This window comes from Protopterus annectens, chromosome 1.part0 (genome assembly GCF_019279795.1).
Source record: "Protopterus annectens isolate FY-2018-M chromosome 1.part0, PAN1.0, whole genome shotgun sequence".
Lineage (NCBI taxonomy): Eukaryota > Metazoa > Chordata > Ceratodontiformes > Protopteridae > Protopterus > Protopterus annectens.
The window spans coordinates 140,182,084-140,206,913 of record NC_056725.1 but is presented as its reverse complement, the minus strand read 5'-3'; the positions used below and the strand labels follow the sequence as shown (position 1 = coordinate 140,206,913).

The window sequence follows — 24,830 nt, the reverse complement described above, 5'->3', positions numbered from 1 at the left end:
CATCTAGAGCTTTCTACCCAGAACATGAGGCATGTCTCATGATCATTTTCTCCCCAGTACTTGAGATATATTTCCTCTGCTTAAGAGTGAACCATAAAATATGGTCAGCCCTTAAAAGAATTCTTAGTTGCACTTCTTGTTTCACTACATTTATATGATCACTAACTTGGACACATTTTAATACCTGAGACACTTTTTACACTTCTGAACTGTGGCACTTTCATTGTGTTCTTTTATGTGAAAGGTTAATTTTGTATATCACTATGTTGAAATCACCTTCCCCACAAGCATAACTTCAACTACTTTACATAGGCTTTAAATGTATTGAACATTTGAAATGACAGTACTAAATACTGCCAGAGTTAGGACAACATATGCAGCCTTTGAAATTTGAATTCTTATGCTGTTTTCTTAACAATGGTAGGGCATGGTCAATTTATTAAATGTCTTTTCAGATATATGGTAGAATGCAACATTGTAAAATTGCCTTTTGTGCCACTTTTGAAAATTTGACTGACTGACTTTTTTTTTTTTTACTAGCAGTAGCCATAGGTTATTGAACTTCAGGAGTGCAAAACTTGTCAAAGATGCACTTTGGAGTTTTGTTTGGCAAGCAGGCTTATACACTTGTCAGTGTACAAAGAGTTTCACTTTATAGCTGTTTATACTTGTAAAACTGCTTTTTTACTTCAAAACTGAATTCAAAACTATATAAGATGTTTGTGTCTTTCGGCTTTTCCCGGTTAGGGGTCGCCAGAGCGGAACTCCGGTCCGCTAATGATTGGCAGTAGAATTTTACGTGCTGGCTTGCTGGGCCTAACGCACAACCTTCAACGAAGGAACGCCCGTTCACGCATGTCACCACACAGAGAACGCTCTAACTGAGAATCGAACGGGCAACGTCTAACTGTGAGGCGACAACGCTACCGCAGCACCACCACCGCAGTCTCAAAACTATATAGGATAATGTATAAAATTGTTTTGTATGAACATTTTTGCTGCCTACATTTGCAAGGTACAATTATTTTCTTTTATTTCAGAGTTGGAAATTGTTGAAAAGTACCAGAATTGAGGTGATATGTTAAATTTGGTGACTACAACCTAGTTTTGGTGTCATTCATTTTCTTCAGTGTCCCTTTTTATAATCTTTTTCATTTACTGTATAGCAAGATTTTTTTCTAAGTTTGTTATGAGTGTAATTACTGCTTTTCCCGGATATTGGGTAAAATGTTGCATCATAGCAGGAAATTTAACCGTAGGGTTACTTTACCTAGCTAAATAGTCACAAATTCCTCTCCCCTTTCCATTTTATGAATCTGTTCTTTTTTTTTTCTGAACTTATATCCCATCCTTTAACAGCCCTTCCAGCCCTCACACACACACACACACACACACACACACACACACACACACGCGCGTATATATTTATGTACATGTGTACATACTTATACATACGCATCCTCTGGTTCCTTACCCTGCCCCGTCTCATAGCCCCACTCCTTTATTTACCCTTTTCCTGTACCCTTGCTGTCACCATTCTTTAACCTTGGCATTGTCAGACTACTCACAGTAACTAACTATAGTGCACAGAGTACTGTGATTATACTCTAATAGTTACATGGCATTCTGGTTCAGCACTGCTCTGTAGAGTGAGACACAAACTTAACACTTTGAAGGGTTAAGCACCACTACATGTTGTTAACGTCAAGCCTGGCACTAAAATCTAATAGTGCCAGCCAGTAAGCAGCAGCAACAAGACATGAAATGGCTTAGTTTTCTGCTTATTTTCTGCTATGTGATAGCCACTAAAAATGTGTTTCAGAAGAAACTGCTTTCCTTAGGGAATGCATAAGGACATAAACCATTTCCCAGTTGCTTAGCCAACTTCAAATTTGGCACAACGTTTTGTCTGTTTTTATTTTCTGCAACTAGTAGTACATGGAGCAGATAACACTTCATACACTACAAAGAATTATGAGTGGATCTTCCATTGTTACATTGTTCTCAACATGGATGCCATAATTCACCTCTCGAGCTTCGCTGTTGAGGTGAAATTTTCGACGTCCATTTGAGGAACACACAAGTCAGTTACAGTTGGAGGCCATATCCTGTTATTTTTTTTCCTGCCCTCCTGTTCTTCCGTATTACTTTTCTGTCACACTTCTTAACTACTCCTCTTTTCATACTTATTCCCTTTATTTGGGTTGTGTTTTTCCATAAAGTCTCTTAAATATTTATTAATCTAAAGTTTTTATGCCTTGCTTTTGGTACAGCTGATCTCCTCCATCATTCATGTAGTGCCTTATTTGTAATGGTTTTCTGATACTGTAATATGCATCTTGTGCTCCTGCTTTACCTTCATTTGACAGGCTTTGTATTGGCACAGTCTGCTTATATTTACCTAGTAGAATGTCAGGTTTATTGAGTAAAGCACCGGCCTTACTTTGTTAATACATTTGCTGCTTTCCTTTCTATACTGATGCCCTAAGCCTAATATCTGTATGACTTCAAGGTACATGATGAGTACTGTACTACTACTGTTTGTTTCTGAGATCACATGTAATATACCAGACATCATATATACAAAGCTCTTCACCTTTTTTTTTTTTTTTTTTTTTCATTATCATAGTTGTGTATGATTATTTCTTTTCTATAGAAATTGTCCATGTTGTGAACTTTTTGTGAATAAGTCTTTTATGTCTGGACATGTTCTCCTTGGACTTCCATTGCTGGATTTCTTGCTCAACAAACTGAGACAAAGCTGTGCCTTCTTTTGCTAAAACTTATGCTTGGGCTATTGGAACTGCTAAAACTTATGCTGTGGAAAAATGTTAGTTTCTTGTCTTTTGCGTACTCATTGAGGCAAACATTTAGGCAGGGTCTTCAACAAGGTTCTCTACAACTGATTTTTGTTCATTTGATGAAGTCTGCTGGTAGTGTATGAAAACATGTATTACTTTGAAGCGTTAATGTGTTTTTTTGGTGAATAAAGAGGACTGATTTTCACCTGTGATTTGTGGGCTCTCTTCACCCAGGTTTTCTGTTATTAGTGGAGTGTTATGGGTGAATTTGCTCTCTTATTCCTTTCTTGTAAGGGATTTATGTATGGCTGTATACTTTGAAAGGGGGCAAACAAGATTTGAGTTATTATCCAGGTGCATCATTGGAAGGGTACAAGTCCACAAGCTTGGTTAAAGTCCTCCAGCTAGCAAAAGGCCAAAACTGATCCGATGGATCAGATCAGACCCCAACTGTGAGAATAAGGGATGAGATGGACAACACCCACAGAACGTTATTGTGGGTACATAACTTTGTTTTTAATACGTTGAAAACAGACTAAGTAGTGCTTTCAGTGTTCTCACTCCAAACTTGCAGTGCAGTCATTTCTTCAGAGTACCCCATTATTGGAATAGTCAATTGCATTTACGTGCCACCAAAGGAGATTCATTTGCTGTGGAAAATAAAACAAAATGTGAACATTGTATACCTTTATTCTTGAGGGATAACCACAAATGAAGCTGTGAACCTTTTTTAACTTTTTACTGTTGGAAATATGGTTGTTAGCATGCGCATAGTTTGGGGAGCACAGCCCTATAACTTTGTGAATTTCACATTATTTAGTTCATTTCAGCAGTAAATCTGTTGCTTTACGGGTACCTCTTGCATGCTTGCCTTTTAAGTTTTCAGAGCCCAGAAAATATCTTATTTCAACTTCTGAAAGCGGACTCCTTCCCACTGTGCCTAACTAACAGCAGTACTTAATCTGCCAAATCTGAAATGCCTTAGGGCGATTGCCAAGTCTTCCATTCATCTTCCTGCATTGAAGTTATTTAGATATACTAATCTACTGTTGGTCCTGTATAACTTTGTTGTATGTCACTACTGTGCTTTCATAGTTTATTTTTTAAAATCAAACACTTATACTTGCTAAAACATGATCTTGTTACAAGGACCTAACAACATGTCTAGTAATGGTTAAATTGACATGGGTGTATGTATGTATGTATGTGTGTGTGTATATATATATATATATATATATATATATATATATATATATATACACATACATACATACAGGTATGCATGTGTGTGTGTGTATCTATATCTGTGTGTTATATTTATATAAAATGTATGTGTATATGAAAAAAGAAATCTTTGAAATAAACAGGATAATTTGGGTCACTTCTAGAGAGCACATTTTCTTCAGATATGTTTGACTGCATCCTGAACACTCCTTTTCTAACCACTTGTTTACAGATAGTAATGGACATAAGGCCCAGACCTGCCTGTGACTGCTGTTTGTATTGACTACATTGTCTTTAATGTAGTTTCTTTCATATGTGGTATTTGTCATATTTATGCATGTAAAGTGATATTTGAAGGTCAGGGTCCTACTCTTAACTCTCCCTAGTTTTGTGGAGATGGGCAGTTTCCATCCCATTTGGGACCACCACGTCAGCCAATGCACCTGGTACAGCTGGCTTCACATAATGGTTACTGAGGGTGTTATGCCTCTGCTGATTTGGGATACTTGGTGCCACTGGATATGATGGATGCCTTGGATTTTCATAGTGTTGGGTTCATAGATTCATAGGTAGGTACTAGGCTATTGGCCCTAGGGCCTATATAAGCCTAGCCAAAAATGTACCCTGGCTTTCGCCACCCAAGTGCCCCTGTCGAGCAGAGCCACAGAAGTGATCCCTGGGGTGAATTTCCTATTTTCCATCCAATCATCAAGATTTTCTTGAAGAGTGCTAATGAGGAGCTGTGTTTGACATAGATAGGTAGTCTGTTCCAGAGTATGGGAAGTCTCTGGGACAGGAATCTATCCCTCCAGCATGTTCTGTTTATTGTGGTGACAAGGTTTAGGTCCCTAGAGCATGTAGCTCGGAGGGATTGGGATTTCTTTAAGTGGAGCATGTCCAACAGCTCTGGGTTTGACATAGCTTTGTATGTTAGGCAGAGTTTGCCTCTGAGTAGGCGATATGTGACAGAGTAAAGCTGGAGTTTTTTGAGACGGTCTGCGTACGGCATCTGTTTGTGGCCAGTTACCCTCTTTGTGAGGTATTTCTGTGGCCTTTCCAGTTGTTGTAGATGTCTTGTGAGGTACATACCAAAAGGGGTGCTGTACTCTATAATGGGTCTAATGAGTGATGAGTAGAGAGGAACAATGACCTCTTTTTTTCTGGATGAGAAACCTTTTGTGATGAGGTGAGCCACGTAGAAGGATTTCCTGACCACTGTGGAGATGTGATTATCAAAGGAGAGACTACTGTCCACCTGTGTCCCAAGGTCTCTTATCACATTTTTGGCATTAAGTAGACTACCAGCTATGTGGTACAGAGTTTTTACCAAAGGGGATGACAATACACTTTTTGGCATTGAGCTTCAGGCCATGCCTTTGACACCAGGCATCTGTCTCAGTGAGGCCCTTTTGTAGTATGTCCACATTGTTAGGAGTTTCGATTATGGCTCGTAGTTTGCAGTCATCTGCAAACTTTGTTAGCCAAAGACCTTCTGTGTTAGCCTGTACTTCAGAGAAGTAGATACCAAACAGGAGAGGACCCAGGACTGAACCCTGTGGTACTCCACTTGTCACTGGTCTGAAGTCTGATTTGGAGTCTGCTACTTTCACAGTATGGGTTCTGTCCGTGAGCCAGTTGGAAACCCACCTTGTGACATAGGGATTTATACCTAGTTTAGTGAGCTTATTTATAATTCCAGAGTGGGGGATGGTGTTGAAAGCCTTGGCGAGATCTAGATAAGCTGTGTGAACCACCTTACCCTCATCTATGGCTTTGGTGATTGCTTTAAAGAAGTCGATCAGGTTTAGGAGACACGGTCTGCCTTTTACAAATCCTAACTGGGCAGGGTTCAGAGTTTGGAGATTACCAATGTCTTTGTTTATGAGTTCCATGATGATACGTTCCATGGCCTTGCAGACCAGGCTCGTCAGGCTAATGGGGCGGTAGTTCCCGGGGTCCATCGTGGCTCCCACTTTGTGGAGTGGGATAATCGTCACGGTGTGCCATTCAGTGGGCACAAAGCCTGAGGTGAGGCTATGATTGAACATGGTACTTGGGTAGGGTGCCAGTTCATTCTGTAGTTCATGTAGAACGCAGCCTGGGATATTGTCAGGTCCCATGGATGCTGTGTTCTTGGCTTTGGAGAGTGTGTTTTTTACCTGTGCAGCCGTGATTACCGGAGCTTTGCATTCTTCCGGTATAGAGATGGGGCCTCTAGGGGGTGAGGGATAAAGTTAGTACTGAACCTATCTGCCAGGATGTTGGCAATATCAGTTGGTTCTGTATATTTAGTGCCATTGTGCTTTAACTCAGAGCAGATCTGTATGTTGCCATTGAGATTCTTGACATAGCTATAGAATGCTTTGTGGTTGTCTTTAGAGTCGGTGGCAATTTTGTTTTCGTAACTAGCTTTGGAGGATTTTATGAGGGATGTCAGCTTCTTACTGAGGTTGACCAGGGAGTTCCTCCAGTCATGGGATTTTACTCTCTTTTTGCAGTAATTTTTTTTTTTTTTTCTGTTGTAGAGTTTGTTTATGGCAGACGACCACAAGATTGGCCTCCGTTTTTTGGAGGATAGCATCTTGGTTCTATTATTGATAGCATGATCCATGCACTTGTGTAAGTGCTTATAAAGTGCATTTGTGTAGGATTCAGCAGTTGTACCTCTATTGTCCGTCTGCATGGGTGTCATGAAGTTTGCCACTTCTGTCTTAAGAAGTGTGAAGTTGGCATTGGAGAAGTTTTTTACGGTAGTTTCCCTATTTGGGGGTGGGAGCGGGATGTGGATGTCTAGGGTGATTAGCTTGTGGTAGGATCTGATCGAGGAATTGACCTCTGGTGTGGAAAACCGGTTGCCATGTTGGTCACAGGATGTTCCTTTATTTCGCTGCTGGTGGACATTACTTCCATACTGTTATCCTTTGGGCTTTCTGCCAAAAGAGGTCTAGTACAAGAACCGAAATAATAACTCCTGATTAGGAATGCAGACTAAATTCTTCAAGGAACAAACTCACAGAAGCTACAGATGGCAGCAGTAATAATGCATTTCTGTGGGGATCAGGCACCCACAACCCTTCCATGGAAGGGGAATTCTTTACTCAAACCCTTCAGTACTACAACCACGGGGAAAAGAGAAGCATACTTACACAAGTATAATCTCAAAGCTTATTAAAAAAAGGAAAATGTCCTGGAGCTTGTAATTTAGATAAGTCGAGATTGAGGAGATTGCAGTCCTGCACTTATTCATCAAATAGTACATCTGCATTAAATGGTGTCTTATTACAGTATAATGCAGTTCAGTATAACAGAATGAGAAACAGACTAATAAACTGTGGAAAGTTACAATATCACAGAGAAAAACAGTAATTTACAAGATATATGTACACACCTTTTTTGTAAATATTGAAATAGGTTGAAAGTTAAGATAGAAAAAGATCACTAGAAGAGTAGTGTTAGGTAGAAAGAATTAAAGGGAAAGAAAAATCACTAGTGGGGTAGTTTTAAAGGGGTGAGGGATTAGAATGATAGTTCAGGTTAGTAAGATTTGTAGTAAGAACAGAGTTGTTTAAAGAAACTCGTAGATCAAAAAGAGTTTCCTACTGATTTTGATGGGTAAAGATTGGGGCAAGCTAGAGGAAGGCTGAAGGAGAGTAGGATGTGTATTTGGATAGATGCAGGGGCAGATTTTAGTATTTAGTAGGCAGTGCTTTAGGGTGAGTTTAAATTTATTGAAGCAACTAATGGTGTTTATGCTGGTTGGAAGTGAGTTCCATAGTTTAGCAACAGTGTATGAATAAATGCAGTATCTTAGAGTAGGAGCAGCCACATATGCTATTCTACCTGTATGATTGACTGCTGCTGCTTATCCCTATTGTACATCGAAACACTGAAAGACTGAAAAAGGTACAGTGAGGGTTTCTTTACAGCTGGCAGATGAATGTCCAGGAATGATGGCAAAGTCACGTGTGGACCCCAGAGGACGATGTGAAGAGGTTGTCATGTTCCCCAAGCAGACTGAACTTTTTACTCTGGTAGATAGCAAATATTGTAGGTGATGGGGAGGAAAGAGGTAACTGGGAACATATTTTCTGGGAGTGTAATGAACTGGCAGATTTTAAAGATTCCCTGCAGACTGTCGCACAGTGGAACTCCGGTCCGCTAATAATTGGCAGTAGATTTTTACGTACCGAGTTGCCAGCTCTGACACACAACCTTCAACGAAGGTATGCCCATTCACGCATGTCTCCACACAGAAGACGCTTTAGCTGAGAATCGAACAGGACAAAGTCTTAATATGAGGCGACAACGCTGCCGCAGCACCACCGCCGCAGTACTGCAAATTCAAATTGGAGTAACGAGGAAAATGATTTTTCTGAGCTATGATACAGAATCTGGGTTGCCTACACATAGTAAGGCTTTGCTGAGTCTAATTATGATGGCGGCCAAAAAAGCAATTACTAGAAAATGAAAATCAAAGTCTAAACCAACTTTAGTAGAAGTAGCAAAGATAGTAACAGAGATAAAACAACTGGAACTGGGATCTTTAGGAAAGGGTAGGAGCAAACTACATAGGAAAAAATGGGAACTGTGGGAACAATACATACAGGGAAGGAACGAGGTTTAAAAGAAGGCAGGATTTGAATTAGCTATGTAATGGTTGTCTAACAATGACTGAATTTGTTAAACGTAATGTGTAATGTTTGCAGCTGCAGTTGTGTCGGCATGGTTTGGAATGTATAATGTTTGCAACTGAGATAGTGTCACTATGGTTTATTTTATTTACATAAATGTAACATTGCTCATGTCATACATAATTTAATAAAGATGTTTCTTGTTAAAAAAAAAAAAAAAAAAAGTTGTCATGTTAACATGAAGAGATAACAGCTCTGTCAGATGAATGGCAGATTGAGTGCAGTAACAAGATAACTATTGAAGGAGGGAGAGAGAGAGAGAGAGTATGCAGTTCAGAGAGACAGTATCAGAACCCTATCAACAGCAGAAAATGCCCAAAGCAAGCTTCCCTGTCATTAGCATTTCATTGTGTAGAGTTAATGACACTAAAGTTTATGTTTTAGGATTTTGGCTCCCTTTTGCACATACTTCTTCATTTAGATTGGAGGGGTCTTTTAGCAGATATTTTTATTTCCATTAGACAAATTAATTTGGCTGTACATTTTAAAGGTAAGCCATTATTTAATGAAAATGTTATTGTGTGCTCCACTGGTTTCTGCAGTGTTTCCTAAGCAACTAGGGTTTAATGGTAAACAATATGTTAAGTGTACTGTCAGTTACCAAGTAAAGTGTATTGGAGGCATTGTCTTGTAGCTTAAATGGCTGCATTAAGCTAACACATTGAGGGGGAGGGAGTCTTTGATTTAACTTGGATATTGATGGTATGATGTAACGTCTTCATAAAATTTTTATATTGCTTATTTACATAACCCAACTGAGCAAGTACAAAAGAGAGTTTAATTATGTAAATGGACTCCTTCATATGGGCCTGAACATTTTTGAAGAGTGTGAGCCCTTCTGACCCCATTACTGCAGTTATATGATTTGATCCTCAAATTATAGAATAATAGTGAATGATCCTCCCTGTGCTTAGCTCTGTCCTTTTGGGTTCCTCTCGGAGGCTGTTTATAAGTTTATCACTTTCTGCAAACATTAGTTTAATTATGGCCATCACATTTCAAATGTTTACTGATTTTTGTTAGTGTTGTCAGCTGTACAAGTATCTGAAGATTATTTTTTTAGACAGCTGTTGATTTTAAGGATCTATACACCTGTGTCATATTCCGTAGGTACTGAATAGGTGAAAAGAAAATATCAGATATGTCTGTCAGCAGAGAAGTACTGCTGACACTTTTACAATATATTATGATTGAGATTTTTTTTCTTTATACACTACTGAAGTGGAATGGAGGATAAATCCCTGACTACAGCTCGGATGACGAGGATTCAATTAGTTGCTTGGGTAACTGACTGATGGGCAAAGAAGGAATGGGCATGCACGTCCTGAGTGAAAAGGTGCAAACTGATGAAGCTCCCTAAAGGGAGGCATGGTCCAAAGAGGGGAGCTATTCTCAGATGTAGTCAATGAGTGGGTGGGATGGGGAAAGGGAATGGGTAGGGCATATAAAAGAAGAAAGAACCCTGGCCAAGCCCCAGGATGTCTTTAGGATCCATGACTGGCCCACAGCAATACTGGAGTATGTCGGGGGTGGGGGTTGAGGATGGCTGGTAGACCCTGCATGGATATGGGTACTGGGCTGCTAGGATGAGGTCCGAGTGGACCAAAAAAATATTTAAATTAAAAATGCCCCAGTCATAGGTTCATAGGTCAGTAATAGGCTGATCCAGAGGATATGACTGATTTATACCTAGTTTTGACTGTTTTCAGTGATGGCTTGAAAGACCATTTTCAGGGTGTATTTACGATTGCTCATTCAGTCATCTGGGTTACATTTATACAAGCTCATGGAGCTACTTTGCTTTACATCCACGGAAGTCTGTTCCATTAAAGAGGGATTCTGTGAGGTATATATCTGTCTCGCCAGTAGATTCTGTTTGTTTTGGTGGAGACTAAGATCCCTTGTGTGGGTGTTAAGGGTGTTCTCAATTTTGTGGGTGTGCTCAAGTTTGTGTAGAAGTGAATCCTTTGTGGCTTTGTAGGCTAGACGTTTTCTCAAAAATCTGTTAGAAGCAGAAAATAAAGTGAGTGCTTTAAGGTGATCTGGGTAGCACGAGGAAGTCATGCTGTTAATAATTTCATTGAGGAAACACTGTAGCCTCACAAACTGGATCATATGCTTAAACAGATAAATACCAAAGGGGTCATTATACCTTATTTACGGTCCTGATGAGGAGGCGCAGAGAGTGATGATAACTTCCATAGATCTAGAAGAAGTAGCCCTGGTGATTAGTCTGGCAAGTTGGAAGGATTTCTTGGTCTGGCAAGACGCAAGGATTTTTTGGTCTGGCAAGACGCAAGGATTTCTTAGCAGCATGTACATGGTAATCAAGTGATAGTTGATTGTCAGTAAAAGTGCCCAGTTCTCTAATGGCAGAGTTAACTTTGAAAGGAGTCTCACTTATGTGGTAGGTGCAAGGGTGGCCAGTTTGCCCAACAATACAGTGCTGCTTATCCTGGCATTTAGTTTTAGGTCATGAACCACACACTACGTATTGTTATGATTTTCTTTGTGTTTCACTGTTGCAGTCATTACATTTGGGTAATCCTGCTGGCAGGTTGCCCTCAGCCAGCCTGAATTCCAAAGTCTTGGGTCCTGCGTCAGCTGCTGTCGCCTATTCACTGACATCAGGTCGTCAGGGGTATAAAAGAAGCAGCTGATGCCATTTTCTTCAGTCTTTCTTGCTGTGCGGTGCCCAAAGCAGAAGCAGTTCGCAAATGCCGGTCGGCTGACTCCTGAGATTTTCGTATTTGAGTTTTAGATCCGAAGTCTTCAATAAAGCTAAGTACCCCATTGGGGAAACTTTTTTCTTGCTCCAGACTGATGTCAGAAAAAGTTAATAACTGTATTTCTTGTGGGAAGCAAATACCTCATAAGGACTTTCATTCTTACTGTATTCCTTGCCTAGGCCCTGATCACAACGTCTCTGATTGTCGGTTTTGTGCTAGATTTAACCAACGCACTATTAAGCATCGGTATGATTTTGCTGTAAACTTTTTTTGGACGCAAATTTAATTACCCTGAAATGTCATCAGATAGCCATCCGACTACCAGAGTTTACAAAAACCGCAAAGAAAAGGATAGCGAGAAACAACCGAGGCCCAAAACCGATGACAAAGCTTCTCCTAAGCCAGTCGCCTGTTCGCCGGTTCTCAGTGAGTTGCTTTTGCAGCCCCTGACACCCACTACTTTAGAGTCGCAGGCCACTACCAACTCCTACGTGGAGTTGGCCATGCTGCTGGACAATCAAGGTATTGCAGCCTCGGATGCTAATCCCTCAGATGGGTCCGGAGCCGCTGAGCAGGTACCGGCTTCTGAGGGTGTATTCAGACTTAAACATCTTTACATTAAGACGACTTCAGCCTCAAAGGCAAAGACTAAAGCACATTCTAAAGCAAGGAAACAAACTCAAGAGCCACATGGACAGTCCTCTGTGCACAAAAAACAGATGCTCAAAATGGCCGAAGACTTGATTACCTTGATCAGGGGTTCCCACCCCCCTCCTGATAAGAGGCCTAGGCAAGACACTGACTATGATTCTTCAGATCAGGATGTCCTTCAAGGATGCATCTGCAGTCCTAACATATGGGTTGTCCTGCCTCAGGCAGCCCTTCGGTCGGCCGGATTCCAAAGTCTGGGTCTGGCCTCGGCTGATGTCGCACTTCACCCGATGTCATAGCTGGCAAGACACTGACTATGATTCTTCAGATCAGGTTTCTATTTCTTCTGATTCCTCTTCTGAACATGAATATTCTCTTCCCTCCTATGAGGAATCTGAAGCTGAAGAATCTATACCTTCAGCATCTCCTGAGGACTTTTCCTTTGGGGAAACCTTGTACACCATGAGGGAGCATTTCCACTGGGGGAGCCAAGATTTTTCAGAATCTAAAAAGAGGCTCAGGGATTGTCTATTACTACCTCAGCACAGGCCTCTAGCCATTCCACCTGTGTTGGACATTGTAGATGTGTTTTCGGAGTTTAGTCTGACCCCTGACTCCTTACCCCCAGCTCCTGTTAAGCCTGACCGATATTACAGGGTTCCTGACTCACACAAATTTATTTTTAAAAACCCTGCTGCTGACCCAGAAACTATATCACAGGGTCCAAAGGGGGTTAAGGCTTCCACTGCAAAAAACCCACCCCCTCTGACAGAGATTCAAGGGCACTGGATAGATGGGGAAAAAAAGGTTTACACCTCCGCAACTTTGGCAATAAGGGCCTTAAACTGTCAATTTCATTTGCTCAAGTATCAGCAACATGTCATGGGATTGCTTAAACAGAAAATGTTGTTAAATTCTAAATGTGCAGAAAACATGGAAATGCAGGATTTACTGTATGCAGCAGAACAAGTTGGAAAACATACTTTGCAATGTAGTTTTGATTCTTTGGAGGCCTCCTGCAGGGCCGCAGTTACGGGTTCTGTAATTAGGAGGCATGCTTGGCTAAAGGAACAAAATCTGCCTGATCATGTTAAAGTTAAATTACTAGATGCACCTTTACAGCATGATACTTTGGTGTTAAGGCAGAATAGGTGTTAAAGAAAATGGAGGACAAAGCTAAATCTATACAAACTGTCAAAAGATTTTTTATTGGGACAGCCACCCAGGTTTAGTAGACACTGGCCTACAAAAAATTGGTCCTTTCCTGTGTCAGACAGATCTCAAAGGGGCAGACCCAGACGCCCTAGGGGCAGATCCCAGGCGCAAGGTCCTTATAGGCCCAAGCAATAGGGTGCTTCTACCTCCAAAGCTGGAGAAGATAGATCATAAACATACAGAAAACAGTCCCAATGACCTCCCCCTGCCGGCACCAAGCACTTATCTTTTGGCAGCACCCTTAGGGGGAAAATTAGCACTTTTTGCTCAAAATTGGCACACCATTACCCAGGATAAGTGGATTCTAAACATAGTGTCACAAGGCTACAAGTTCCACTTCCATACTCTACCAAAGGCAAACGGCTGGCCGGATCTGCCAAAAAATCAATGGGCAGAGGCTCAAAAACAAGTCTCATCCCTCATGGACATGGGGGGCCATTTAACAAGTACCAGAGCAAGAGCAGGGACAAGGATTTTACTCAAGACTGTTCTTGGTACCCAGAAAGGACAAGGCCTGGAGGCCGATACTGGACCTATCTATTTTGAACACTTTCCTGGATATTCAAAAATTCAAAATGTTGACTTTGCAGCAGCTTCTGCCCATGCTGGGGAAGAATGCTTGGCTTGTGACTTTAGACCGAAAAGAGGCATACCTGCATGTTCCAATCGGACAATCATGCAGAACATACCTCGGATTCAAGGCTGGTTCAATGCATTAGCAATTCTCTGCACTGCCCTTTGGCTTATCTACTGTGCCCAGGGTCTTTACAAAATGCCTGGCACCAGTAATTGCATTCTGCAGACAAAGAGGAATACAAATATATCCTTACTTGGACAACTGTCTCATTCAAGCAGAGAACAAGGACATTCTTCTTCAACATCTGGTGTTTGTGAAAAGACTTCTAACATACCTAGGGTACACAGTCAACAAAAAGAAATCAAAACTAGTACCCTCACAAGAGATAATATTCCTGGGTGTAAGCTTGAATACAACTGCCCAGATGGCTTATCTCACGCCAGACAAACAAAGGCAATTGACTACCTATTTCAAAATGTTGGCAACAAAGGCCCAGTTATCTGCAAGAAAAATTCTTCAGGCTTTGAGCTTCATGGCTTCCTGCATCCTACTAATTCCATATGCAAGACTGCGTATGAGGAAACTTCAATGGTACCTCAAAGGTACCTAAAAAGTGTTTGGACTCAACATTTCCACAGCCTGGAAACAGTCATTACTCTCATTCCCTGCCTGCAATTGGGGTTTCGATGGTGGGCAAAGGCTTGTCACCAGAACAAGGGACAGGCATTCACATTACCTCCAGCCAAGCAGACACTAACAACGGATGCATCAGACTATGCCTGGGGAGCCCACATGGCAGGAAGATACATTCAGGGCACATGGTCCTCAAACCAAATGCATCTACATGTCAATCAAAAAGAGATGTTAGCTGTTCAAAATGCCCTGACAGCCTTCAAGGACCTACTGCTTCCAGGACGACTACTGATAGACAGACAACACCACAGTCGTGGTATATAAACAAGCAAGGGGGCACACATTCTTACCCCCTTTGCAGACTAGCCATGACCTTGTGGGACACAACTTTGACTTACCAAATACATCTGCAGGCACAATTCCTGCCAGGAAAGGAAAATACTCTGGCAGATGAACTAAGCAGAAACCTCATGGATCCCCCACGAGTGGAAGCTGGATCCACAAGTCTTCAGCATGATAACAAGGAAATGGGGATGCCCGGACATAGATCTATTTGCCTCCCGTCTCAATTACCAACTAAAAAGATTCTGCACAAGGACTTATCACAGACAAGCATGGAAAGTGGACGCCCTATCTTTCAGCTGGAAAAACCTATCTGTATATGCCTTTCCGCCATTGCCTCTCCTCCCCAAGGTGCTCCTAAAGGTCAGACAGGAGAAGTCAAAGATGATACTGATTGCCCCAAACTGGCCACGCCAGTACTGGTATCCAATACTAAGAAACTTATCTCTATACCAAGCTTGGACCTTACTTCAAATACCTCGACTACTGTCCCAGCAAGACAATCAGATCATGCACAGCCAACTCAGGCCATTAAACTTGGCAGCATGGCGAATAATGTAGTCACACAACAAAACACCTCTCAGTAAAGCTGTGATGGATGTCATTCTGGAAGCTAGAAGGCCTAGTACTAGAAAGTCTTATGCTGGAAAATGGAAGAGATTCTGTGCCTGGAACCAGGCACAAGGAACTGATACAGCAGTACCAAATATTCCTCATATTTTGCAATACTTAACTGAGATGCTGGACAAAGGCCTATCTTTTTCATCAATAAAAATTCATGCCTCTGGCATTTCGGCTCATTACAATACAGAGCCACCACTTTTTTCTCACTCTTTATGAAGGCAGTACCTCAGAGGCACCAAAAATGTAAGACCCCCAAGGAGACTACCAGTACCAGCATGGGACCTCAACTATGTCTTGTAAAAGCTCACCCTGCCTCCTTTTGAGCCAGCTGCTACTGCTGATATGAAGTTTTTATCTTGGAAAACAGTTCTGCTCTTAGCAATTACATCTGCAAGATGAGTTTCAGAGCTACAGGCACTCATGGCTGTGGAACCTTTCATCATTTTTCATCCAGACAGGGTCTCCCTGAGGACAAACCCAACATTTATGCCTAAAGTAGTGACCAGTGTGGCTCTTAACCAAGCCATCCATCTGCCAACCTTTTACCCAAATCCACAGAACAAGGGGGAGAGAATCCTGCATTCTTTGGACGTACACAGACAGCTTAGATTCTACTTGGACAGAACCAAAGCTTTCAGGAAGACAGAGCAATTACTAATGGCATTTGCTGCAGGATCACAAGGAAAGCCTATCTCAAAGCAGACTATATCTAAGTGGTTAGGCCACTGCATTCGTTTCTGCTACTTACACCATGGCAAGCCAGTGCCTAAGGGCATTAGGCCTCATTCCACCAGAGATGCAGCCACCCCAGCAGCCTTTCTCAGGGGAGTTCCAACCACAGACATTTTAGAGGCGGCTACTTGGAGTTCAGTGCACACCTTTACCAAGCATTATCATCTGCCACTCTACTCTAAATCCAGGGCAGGCTTTGCCACTGCAGTTCTGCAGGGCCTCATAGCCACTCCTACTGCTGTCTAGTTCCAGCCTCCCAACCATAGCTTTGGGACTCTACCCAAATGTAATGACTGCAACAGTGAAACACGAAGAACATAGTACAGTTGTGTACACTTACCATAAATGTAGATGTTCGAGTGTATTCACTGTTGCAGTCCAGGTTGCCCTCCCACCTTCCCCTTTTTTCTTTTGGATCTTATCTTTCCTTCTCTGATTTATACTACCTATGTGGTGTATTTGCTTATAGATTAAGGTAAAATTTATATTGGTGTATTTCTGAATATATATATATAAAATTTGGCTCTTCTTTTTGTGGGCACCTGACATCTGGGGCAAGAAAAACTGAAGAAAACTGCGTCAGCTGCTTCTTTTATACCTCTGCCGACCTGATGTCAGGGATGGAGTGACAGCAGCCGACGCAGGACCCAAGACTTTGGAATTCAGGCCGACTGAGGGCAACTTGCCAGCAGGATTACCCAAATGCAATGACTGCAACAGTGAATGCACTTGAACATCTACATTTATGGTAAGTGTACCCTACTGTACTTTTTAGTATTTCCTGAAAAATGTGGAAGTCAGATAGGGAGTTAATGACTGCTCCAAGTTTGAAATCATCTGCAAACTTGGTCAGCAACAGGCCCTTGATGTTGGCATTGACATCAGAGAAGGTCCTAGGACCAATCCTTTGGGGACACCACTGCTATCTTCTCATTTTGAAGTGATCTTGCCTCCTACACTAATACATTGGGTTCTGTCAGCCAGTTTGCTCTGCAGTAGGTAATATATAGGGATTTACAATAGATTGTTGATAATGCCGAAATGTGTGATGGTGTCAGCCGTGTTCAGGAGGTGGGATCTACCTTTAACAAACCCAAATGGACTTTACACCAAGCCTTGTAGACTGCCTTTGTTCTTGTTAATAAGTTGCATAATGATGTGTTCCTTTACTTGGTAGATAAGGGTGGTGAGGCTGATAGGTCTGTATTTTCCTGGATCAGTAGTGAATCCCCCTCTTGAAGTGGGATGACTACTGCAGTTCTGCATTCCTCTGGCACAAACCATTAAAGAAGCTGAGGTTTAATAGGCTTAGTAGTGAGTCTGCCAGACAGTGTCTTCTGCTGACGGAAGTGCAGTCAGGCACAGTATCAGGACCCAGAGAGTAAGTATTTATGGCCTTGGCAAGGATAACAGAATCTGCTCTCTAAGGTGATCAGAGGGGTTGGTATGGTTGTGCTAATAAGTAAAAGTAAATTAGGGGTAGGTAGGGGAGTAAAGTTAGTGCTGAATTTATGCACTAATATATTGGCATTGCTCTCCAGGGATGAGTAGTGCTGAGCATTGGTGGGCATTACCTGTAATATTTCTGATGTTGCTGAGGGAGGCTTTGTGTGGTAGTCTTTAGCAGAGGTAACAATTCTCATTTCATACTTACTTTTGGAGGATTTAATTTTATTTCTGAGTTCTTCATTCATCATTGATCTTTTTGGGTAAAGTATGTGTGCTTTTACCAATTTATTCCTTTGCATTTCTTAATTGTAGAACTTTCCCTGAGGTACTTAGTTAACAATTTACTGAGTATTGACTCTGGAAAATGACTTCAGTCTTTTCATTTTCATTGCTTCTAATTTTCACTGTGAAATATGTTTCTTATGTGCTTTATTGGAGCCAGGGGCTAGTTAAGTATACAGTGCAGACACACAAAGGCAGGACTGAGACGTTGTCTGCTACGTTTTTGTATTTAGAATATTATACTGTTCCAGACTATAATGTCTTATTAAAACAGTGTTGTTTTTTGGATGAGATGATGAAGACAGATATTGGTTTGTGCGTCGCATTTATAGCCAGCTGACTGAGACTTTTAGGGGACTGTTTATATTGTCTGTATATTTTGTTGCTTCTTAGAATAAACCAACCTTCAGATCAGTCAGTGTTTAAAACAGTTTTCTGTATTTTAATCTTTTGCAGTTCTTTTAAAATTCCGTACTGATAAAGGTCGTGATCCACAACCTGAAAGTTATGTAGAAGACTCTGAGTTGCTGCTGCAGATACGGAATGATGTGATGGATTCTGTTGGAGTCAGTAGTGATCTGCTTCCAGATGACTTATTCAGGTATGTATTTTCATAGCTGAATGTCTTTAACCAGATGTCCTTCAAGGATGCATCTGCAGTCCTTACAAATGGGTTGTCCTGTCGTCAGGCAGCCCTGCGGTCGGCCGGATTCCAAAGTCTGGGTCTGGCCTCGGCTGGAGTCGCACTTCACCCGACGTCATAGCTGCAGTTATTTGGGTATAAAGGCATCAGCCGACGCCATTTTCCTCAGGCTTTCTTGCCGCGTGGCGTCCGAAGCAGAAGCTGTTCGCAAGTGCCGGTCGGTCAGATCCAGAGATTACTACTACCGAATACTACTTCGAAGACTTCTAAAAAGCTAAGTACCCCGTTGGGGACTCTTTCTTGCCTCAGCCGATGTCAGAGAAAGTGAATAACTGTTTATCTTGTGGGAAACAAATACCTCATAAAGATTTCCACTCCTACTGTATACATTGTTTAGGCCCAGACCACGACGTAGCAGCTTGTCTAGCCTGTGCTTCTTTTAACCGACGGACGCTTAGACGTCGGTCGGAGTTTGCTGAACAAATTTTCGGCTCTGATTTTGCCTATATTATGCCGTCGGATCCTCCGACAACGCAAATTTCCAAAAAACGGAAAGAAAAGGACCGACACTCGCGGTCCGCGGTTTCGGCCGAAACCGCAACTAAGCAAACCGCGAGTGTCTCGGTTTCGGCCGAAACCGAGCAAGCGGTTCTTTCTCCAGCCGAAACCATGCCTTCTACCGAGGCCTCCTCTAACCTGGTAGGATCGGCTTCTGAAATCCAGCCTTCTGTTGCGGTTTCTCAGGAATTATCAGACACAATTCCCCTGGATATTTCAACCCCTGCACGTGGAGCTGCTAGGCCTCCTGCAGCCATGTCTATTAAGGCCTTTGCCAGGGCTAAAGCAGCCAAAGCTTCAAAAACTGTGCCTGCCAAACCCCCCTCACACAGGCCCAGCACTAGCTCTCATATGCTTTCTTTGGCTGAGGATCTAATTTCTTTAATTCGTGGATCCCAGCCTCATCCAGACAGGTCCTCTCTCCCACCTCCAGAAAAGAGACTTAGAGCAGAGCCCCCTGAATCAGTATCCACTGATGATTCCTCTGATAACTCAGAACACACAGACCCTCCTGAGGCTTCTTATTCTCCTTACGAAGACTCTGATGCGGAAGAGTCCATTCCTTCAGCCTCTCCAACTGAGGAATTTTCCTTTGGGGAAACCTTGCATGCTATGAGGGAACAATTTCAGTGGCAGGGCCAAGATTTCTCAGACTCCAGAAAAAGGCTTAGAACCTTTCTACATTTGCCACAACATAGGCCTTTAGCTATACCTCCAGTTCTTTCTGTTGTAGATGATGCATTTAATGATGCTTGCACTGCTCCTGATTCATTACCTCCGGCTCCTGCTAAGCCCGATAGGTTCTACAGGGTCCCGGACACTCATCACCATTTATACAAGGCTCCTTTTGCAGATCCAGAGACTATCTCCCAGGGCCCTAAAGCTGTAGCTGCTACTTCTACTAAAAACCCCCTCCCCTCTGAAAGGGAATCCAGGTCCTTAGAGAGATGGGGTAAAAAAGTTTACACTTCTGCTACCTTGTCAGCTAGGGCTTTGAACTGCCAATTTCATATGATTCAATATCAAGAGTTTATGCTTGACCAGTTAACTAAAAAGCTTTCCTCTGAAGAATCTTTAGATAAAAAATATGTTCAGGAAATGGTACATAACATACAGCAGGTTAGTAACAATTCTTTAAAATGTGGCTATGATGCACTGGAGGCTTCCTTTAGATCAGCCATGACTGGCACAGTTATCAGGAGACATGCATGGTTGAAAGAACAGGCATTACCAGACCATGTTAAATCAAAGCTTTTGGATGCACCCATGGACAAGGTCAATTTATTTGGTTCCCCTGCTCAGCAGGTACTAAAAAAGATGGAAGAGAAGGCGAAATCTGTACAAACAGTGAAAGATTTCTTACAGGTTCAACCTCCAAGGTTTAGCAGGAACTGGCCCTCCAAGAATTGGTCCTTTCCGGACTCCTCTAAGGCTCAGAGAGGCAGGAATAGGCGTTCAAGAGGCAGAAACCAATCCAGGGGTGCCTACAGGGGACGCCAATGGCAAGGTAACAACCAGCGAGGCACGGACGCAGCCACCACCACTACAACAACTCAATCACAGTGACTTGACAGTGGCACCGCCTACCAGGGAACAACTAGAAGCACCCTTAGGCGGAAAACTAACCTTATTTTCAAAAAACTGGCATTGCATCACAAGGGAAAAATGGATTTTGCAAACTATAGACCAAGGTTACAGGTTCCATTTCCATACTCTACCAGGGAAGAGAGGAATGCCAAACCTACCACCTACTCAAAGGGCAGAAGCTCTAAAGCAAATATCTCAGCTATTAAGAATGAGAGCTGTGGAAAAGGTACCATCTATGGAGCAAGGAAAGGGATTTTACTCCAGACTCTTCCTGGTACCAAGAAAAGAAAACAAATGGAGACCCATTCTAGACCTGTCCGCTTTAAACACATTCCTTATTGTTCCAAAATTCAAAATGCTGACCCTACAGCAGCTTCTTCCCATGCTGGGCAAGGAGTCTTGGCTGGTAACTCTAGATCTCAAGGAGGCATACCTGCACGTCCCCATAAGACCAATTTGCAGAAGATACCTCAGATTTCTTGCAGGATCAGAGCATTATCAATTTTCAGCATTGCCCTTTGGCTTATCTACTGCGCCCAGAGTGTTCACGAAATGCCTGGCATCAGTAATTGCTCATTGCAGACTTCAGGGAATCCAAATTTATCCCTACCTGGATGACTGCCTGATACAAGCGGACAACAAAAGCAAGCTAACAGAAGACTTACAAAGAGTCATTTACCTGCTGCAAGCCTTGGGATATACAGTCAATATAAAAAAGTCAAGGCTGATTCCATCCCAAAGAATAACCTTTCTGGGTTCAGAGCTGGGCACATCAAAACAAATGGCATTCCTAACTGCAGAAAAGAAAGAGCAACTACCTCTCTACTTCTTGGCATTAACAAAGCAGAACCACCTAACTGCAAGAAAAGTACTGCAAGCTCTAGGCTTCATGGCATCCTGCATAATTCTGGTCCCTCATGCCAGACTGCATATGAGAAAGCTGCAGTGGTACCTAAAGAATTTGTGGTCCCAACACAAGCACAGCCTAGAAACCAAAATTCCAATAATCCCATGCCTGAAACAAGAGTTCCTATGGTGGGCTCAGGCCTGTCAATCAAACACAGGATTGCCCTTCTGCAACAGCCAACCAAGCCAAACCATCACGACAGATGCCTCAGACCTCGGTTGGGGGCACACATGCTGGGCAAGTGCATACAAGGCTTATGGACTCAAGACCAGCTGCGCCTACACATAAATCTAAAGGAAATGCTGGCAGTAAAATTGGCAATCCAGTCATTCAGACCATTTCTCCAAGAAGGTCAGTTGATGATAAGGACAGACAACACCACAGTTATGTGGTACATCAACAAACAGGGAGGCACCCATTCATATCCTCTATGCCGGCTGGCACTGGACCTATGGGATGTGGCCCTGAGCTACAACATTCAGTTACAAGCAATTTTTGTACCGGGAAAAGAAAACATTCTAGCAGACATATTAAGCAGAACAACCACAGATGCCCACGAATGGATGCTTCATCCGGACATCTTCAAAGCCATCACAAGGGAATGGGGATTACCACAAATAGACTTGTTTGCATCCCCATTCAGTCACCAGCTAAAGAAATTCTGCACAAGGACGTACCACCCACTTGCTTGGAAGGTGGACTCCCTATCTTTCAGTTGGAAAAACCTGACAGCATACGCATTCCCACCACTTCCTTTGATGCACAAGGTGCTTCTCAAGATCAAAGAGGAACGTCCAAGGATCATTCTGATAGCTCCAGACTGGCCAAGACAACATTGGTACCCATTGCTGAGGAGCATGTCTCGGGAACAAATATGGACACTACCCCTGATCCCATTACTGTTAACACAGAACAACTACAACATCCTGCATCCAAACCTGAAAACTCTGCAGCTAACTGCCTGGAACATTACATAACAGCAATTAACCCAAATTTATCCCAAAGGGTTAAAGACATAATCCTGGAGGCTCGCAGACCTTCAACAAGAAAGAATTATGCAGCAAAATGGAAAAGATATCTCATTTGGAGTACTGCAAAGGGAGAAGATGTGACCCTGGTAAACATGGCCAACATCCTGGAGTACTTGGCAGAGCTCTTCCACACAGGCCTGTCCTATTCTTCCATCAAGATACATGCATCAGCTATTTCAGCAGAATACAGCTTGGATCCTCCTGTCTTCTCTCATCCCCTGCTCAGACAGTTTCTGAGAGGAATTAAAAATGTAAAACCTCCCAGGAAACCACCATTGCCAGCATGGGACTTGAACTTTGTGCTAGAAAAATTGACACTTCCTCCTTTCGAGCCAGCAGCAACAGCAGAATTACAATACTTATCCTGGAAGACTGCTTTCCTGCTGGCAATAACTTCAGCAAGAAGGGTCTCTGAACTACAGGCATTAATGGCAGTGCAACCCTTTCTGATCTTCCATCAAGATAGAGTGTCCATGAGAACAAATCCTACATTTATGCCTAAGGTGGTATCCAGAGTGTCATTAAATCAGGCTATCCACCTACCTACATTCTTCCCAAACCCACAGAACAGGGAGAAAGACTTTTGCATACCTTGGATGTACACAGACAGTTACGCTACTACCTGGACAGGACTAAGTCCAATAGAAAAACTGACCAGCTTCTGGTAGCTTATGCCACAGGAAAGGAAGGAAAACCAATTTCAAAACAGACAATCTCCAAATGGATAGGAAATTGCATTAGATTTTGTTACTCCTACCATGGAAAGAAAACTCCAGAGAACATCAGGCCTCACTCCACAAGGGCTACAGCCACTACCACAGCTTTCTTACGAGGAGTGGCTACCAAGGACATTATAGAGGCTGCTACTTGGACCTCCGTGCATACATTTGCCAAGCATTACAATTTACCTTTATACTCTAGATCCCGAGCAGGTTTTGCCACTGCTGTTTTGCAGGGGATCTTAGCTACACCATAATCTCTACTCTTTCCTCCTCCCCTTGTTTAGCTATGGTATTCTACCCATTTGTAAGGACTGCAGATGCATCCTTGAAGGACATAGTACAGATGTTCTTCATCTCACATTGCTGCAGTCCTTACATATGGGTAGTCCGGTGTCCTCGGTCGGCCCGAATACCGAAGTATTAGGTTGACGTCGGTCATGGGCGCTCAGATCTGACATCAGAGCGTCAGGGTATAAAAGCGCATGACCGACGTCATATCATCAGTCTTTTTTGCCGCATGGTCCGATGCAGAAGCAGCGTTGCAAGTGCCGTTCGGCGTTCTGAAATTTTCGTATTCTGAGTTTCAGACCGAAACCAAGTTGGGCTAAGTACCCCGTTGGGGAATATTTTTGTTTTTTCTTGCCTCAGTTAATTCCGGATGTCAGAAAAAGTGAATAATTGTATTTCTTGTGGGAAACAGATACCGCATAGGGATTATCACTCTCTTTGCATTCCTTGTTTGGGACCGGACCACGGCGTAGTCGGGTGTCGGTTTTGTGCTAGGTTTAATAAGCGCACTATAAAAAGAAGGTTAGATTGTGCTAGGTTAGTCTTTGGTAAGTGGTGTAATTATAATACGCCGTCGGGTCCTCCGGCCGCTTCCTAAGAAGCGCAAAGACAAATCCTTGAAACCTAGACAGGTTGATTCGTCCGTTTCGGACGCCGGTCCTGCAGAAACTACAGTGGAGCAGGTGGATCCGGCTGCAGTTTCTGTTGAGTCTCAGGGGGAAACTTTGATTTTGCAGGATGTGGCCTCACAGGAGTCAGGTCATGCTGAAGGGGCCTCTCAGGTTACTGTTCTCCCTTCTATGCCTAAGGTGGTTAGGCCTTCTGCTACTATTTCTAAGGCTTCTTCTAAGGGCAGGTCTGTTTTGCCTTCCTCTGGTGTCCCTCCAGGTACTTCAGGGTTTGTGCCTAAAAAGCACATGCTTAAAATGGCAGAAGATTTGATTACTTTAATTAGAGGTTCTATGCCCCCTCCTGATAAGAGGCCCAGGGTGGAGCCAGAGTTGGAAAGTTTGGATCAGGCCTCAGATGGCTCAGACTCTTCTGCTGAAGATATTCAAGATTTTCCTCCTTATTCGGATTCTGATGCAGAGGATTCCACTCCTTCTGCTTCTCCTCCAGAGGATTTTTCATTTTCAGAAACTCT

At 42.6% G+C, this 24,830-nt stretch overlaps 1 protein-coding gene across 2 annotated transcripts in view; it reads left to right on the top strand.

Annotated features, from left to right (window-relative positions):
* Window positions 1–24,830, top strand: part of SAE1 (SUMO1 activating enzyme subunit 1) — an 803,581-nt gene that overhangs the window by 680,575 nt on the left and 98,176 nt on the right. For both annotated transcript variants that reach the window (XM_044090079.1, XM_044090150.1), the window contains exon 7: window positions 18,407–18,551. In XM_044090079.1, coding sequence (XP_043946014.1) covers window positions 18,407–18,551 — 145 coding nt within the window. The remainder of the gene's footprint in view (window positions 1–18,406; window positions 18,552–24,830) is intronic.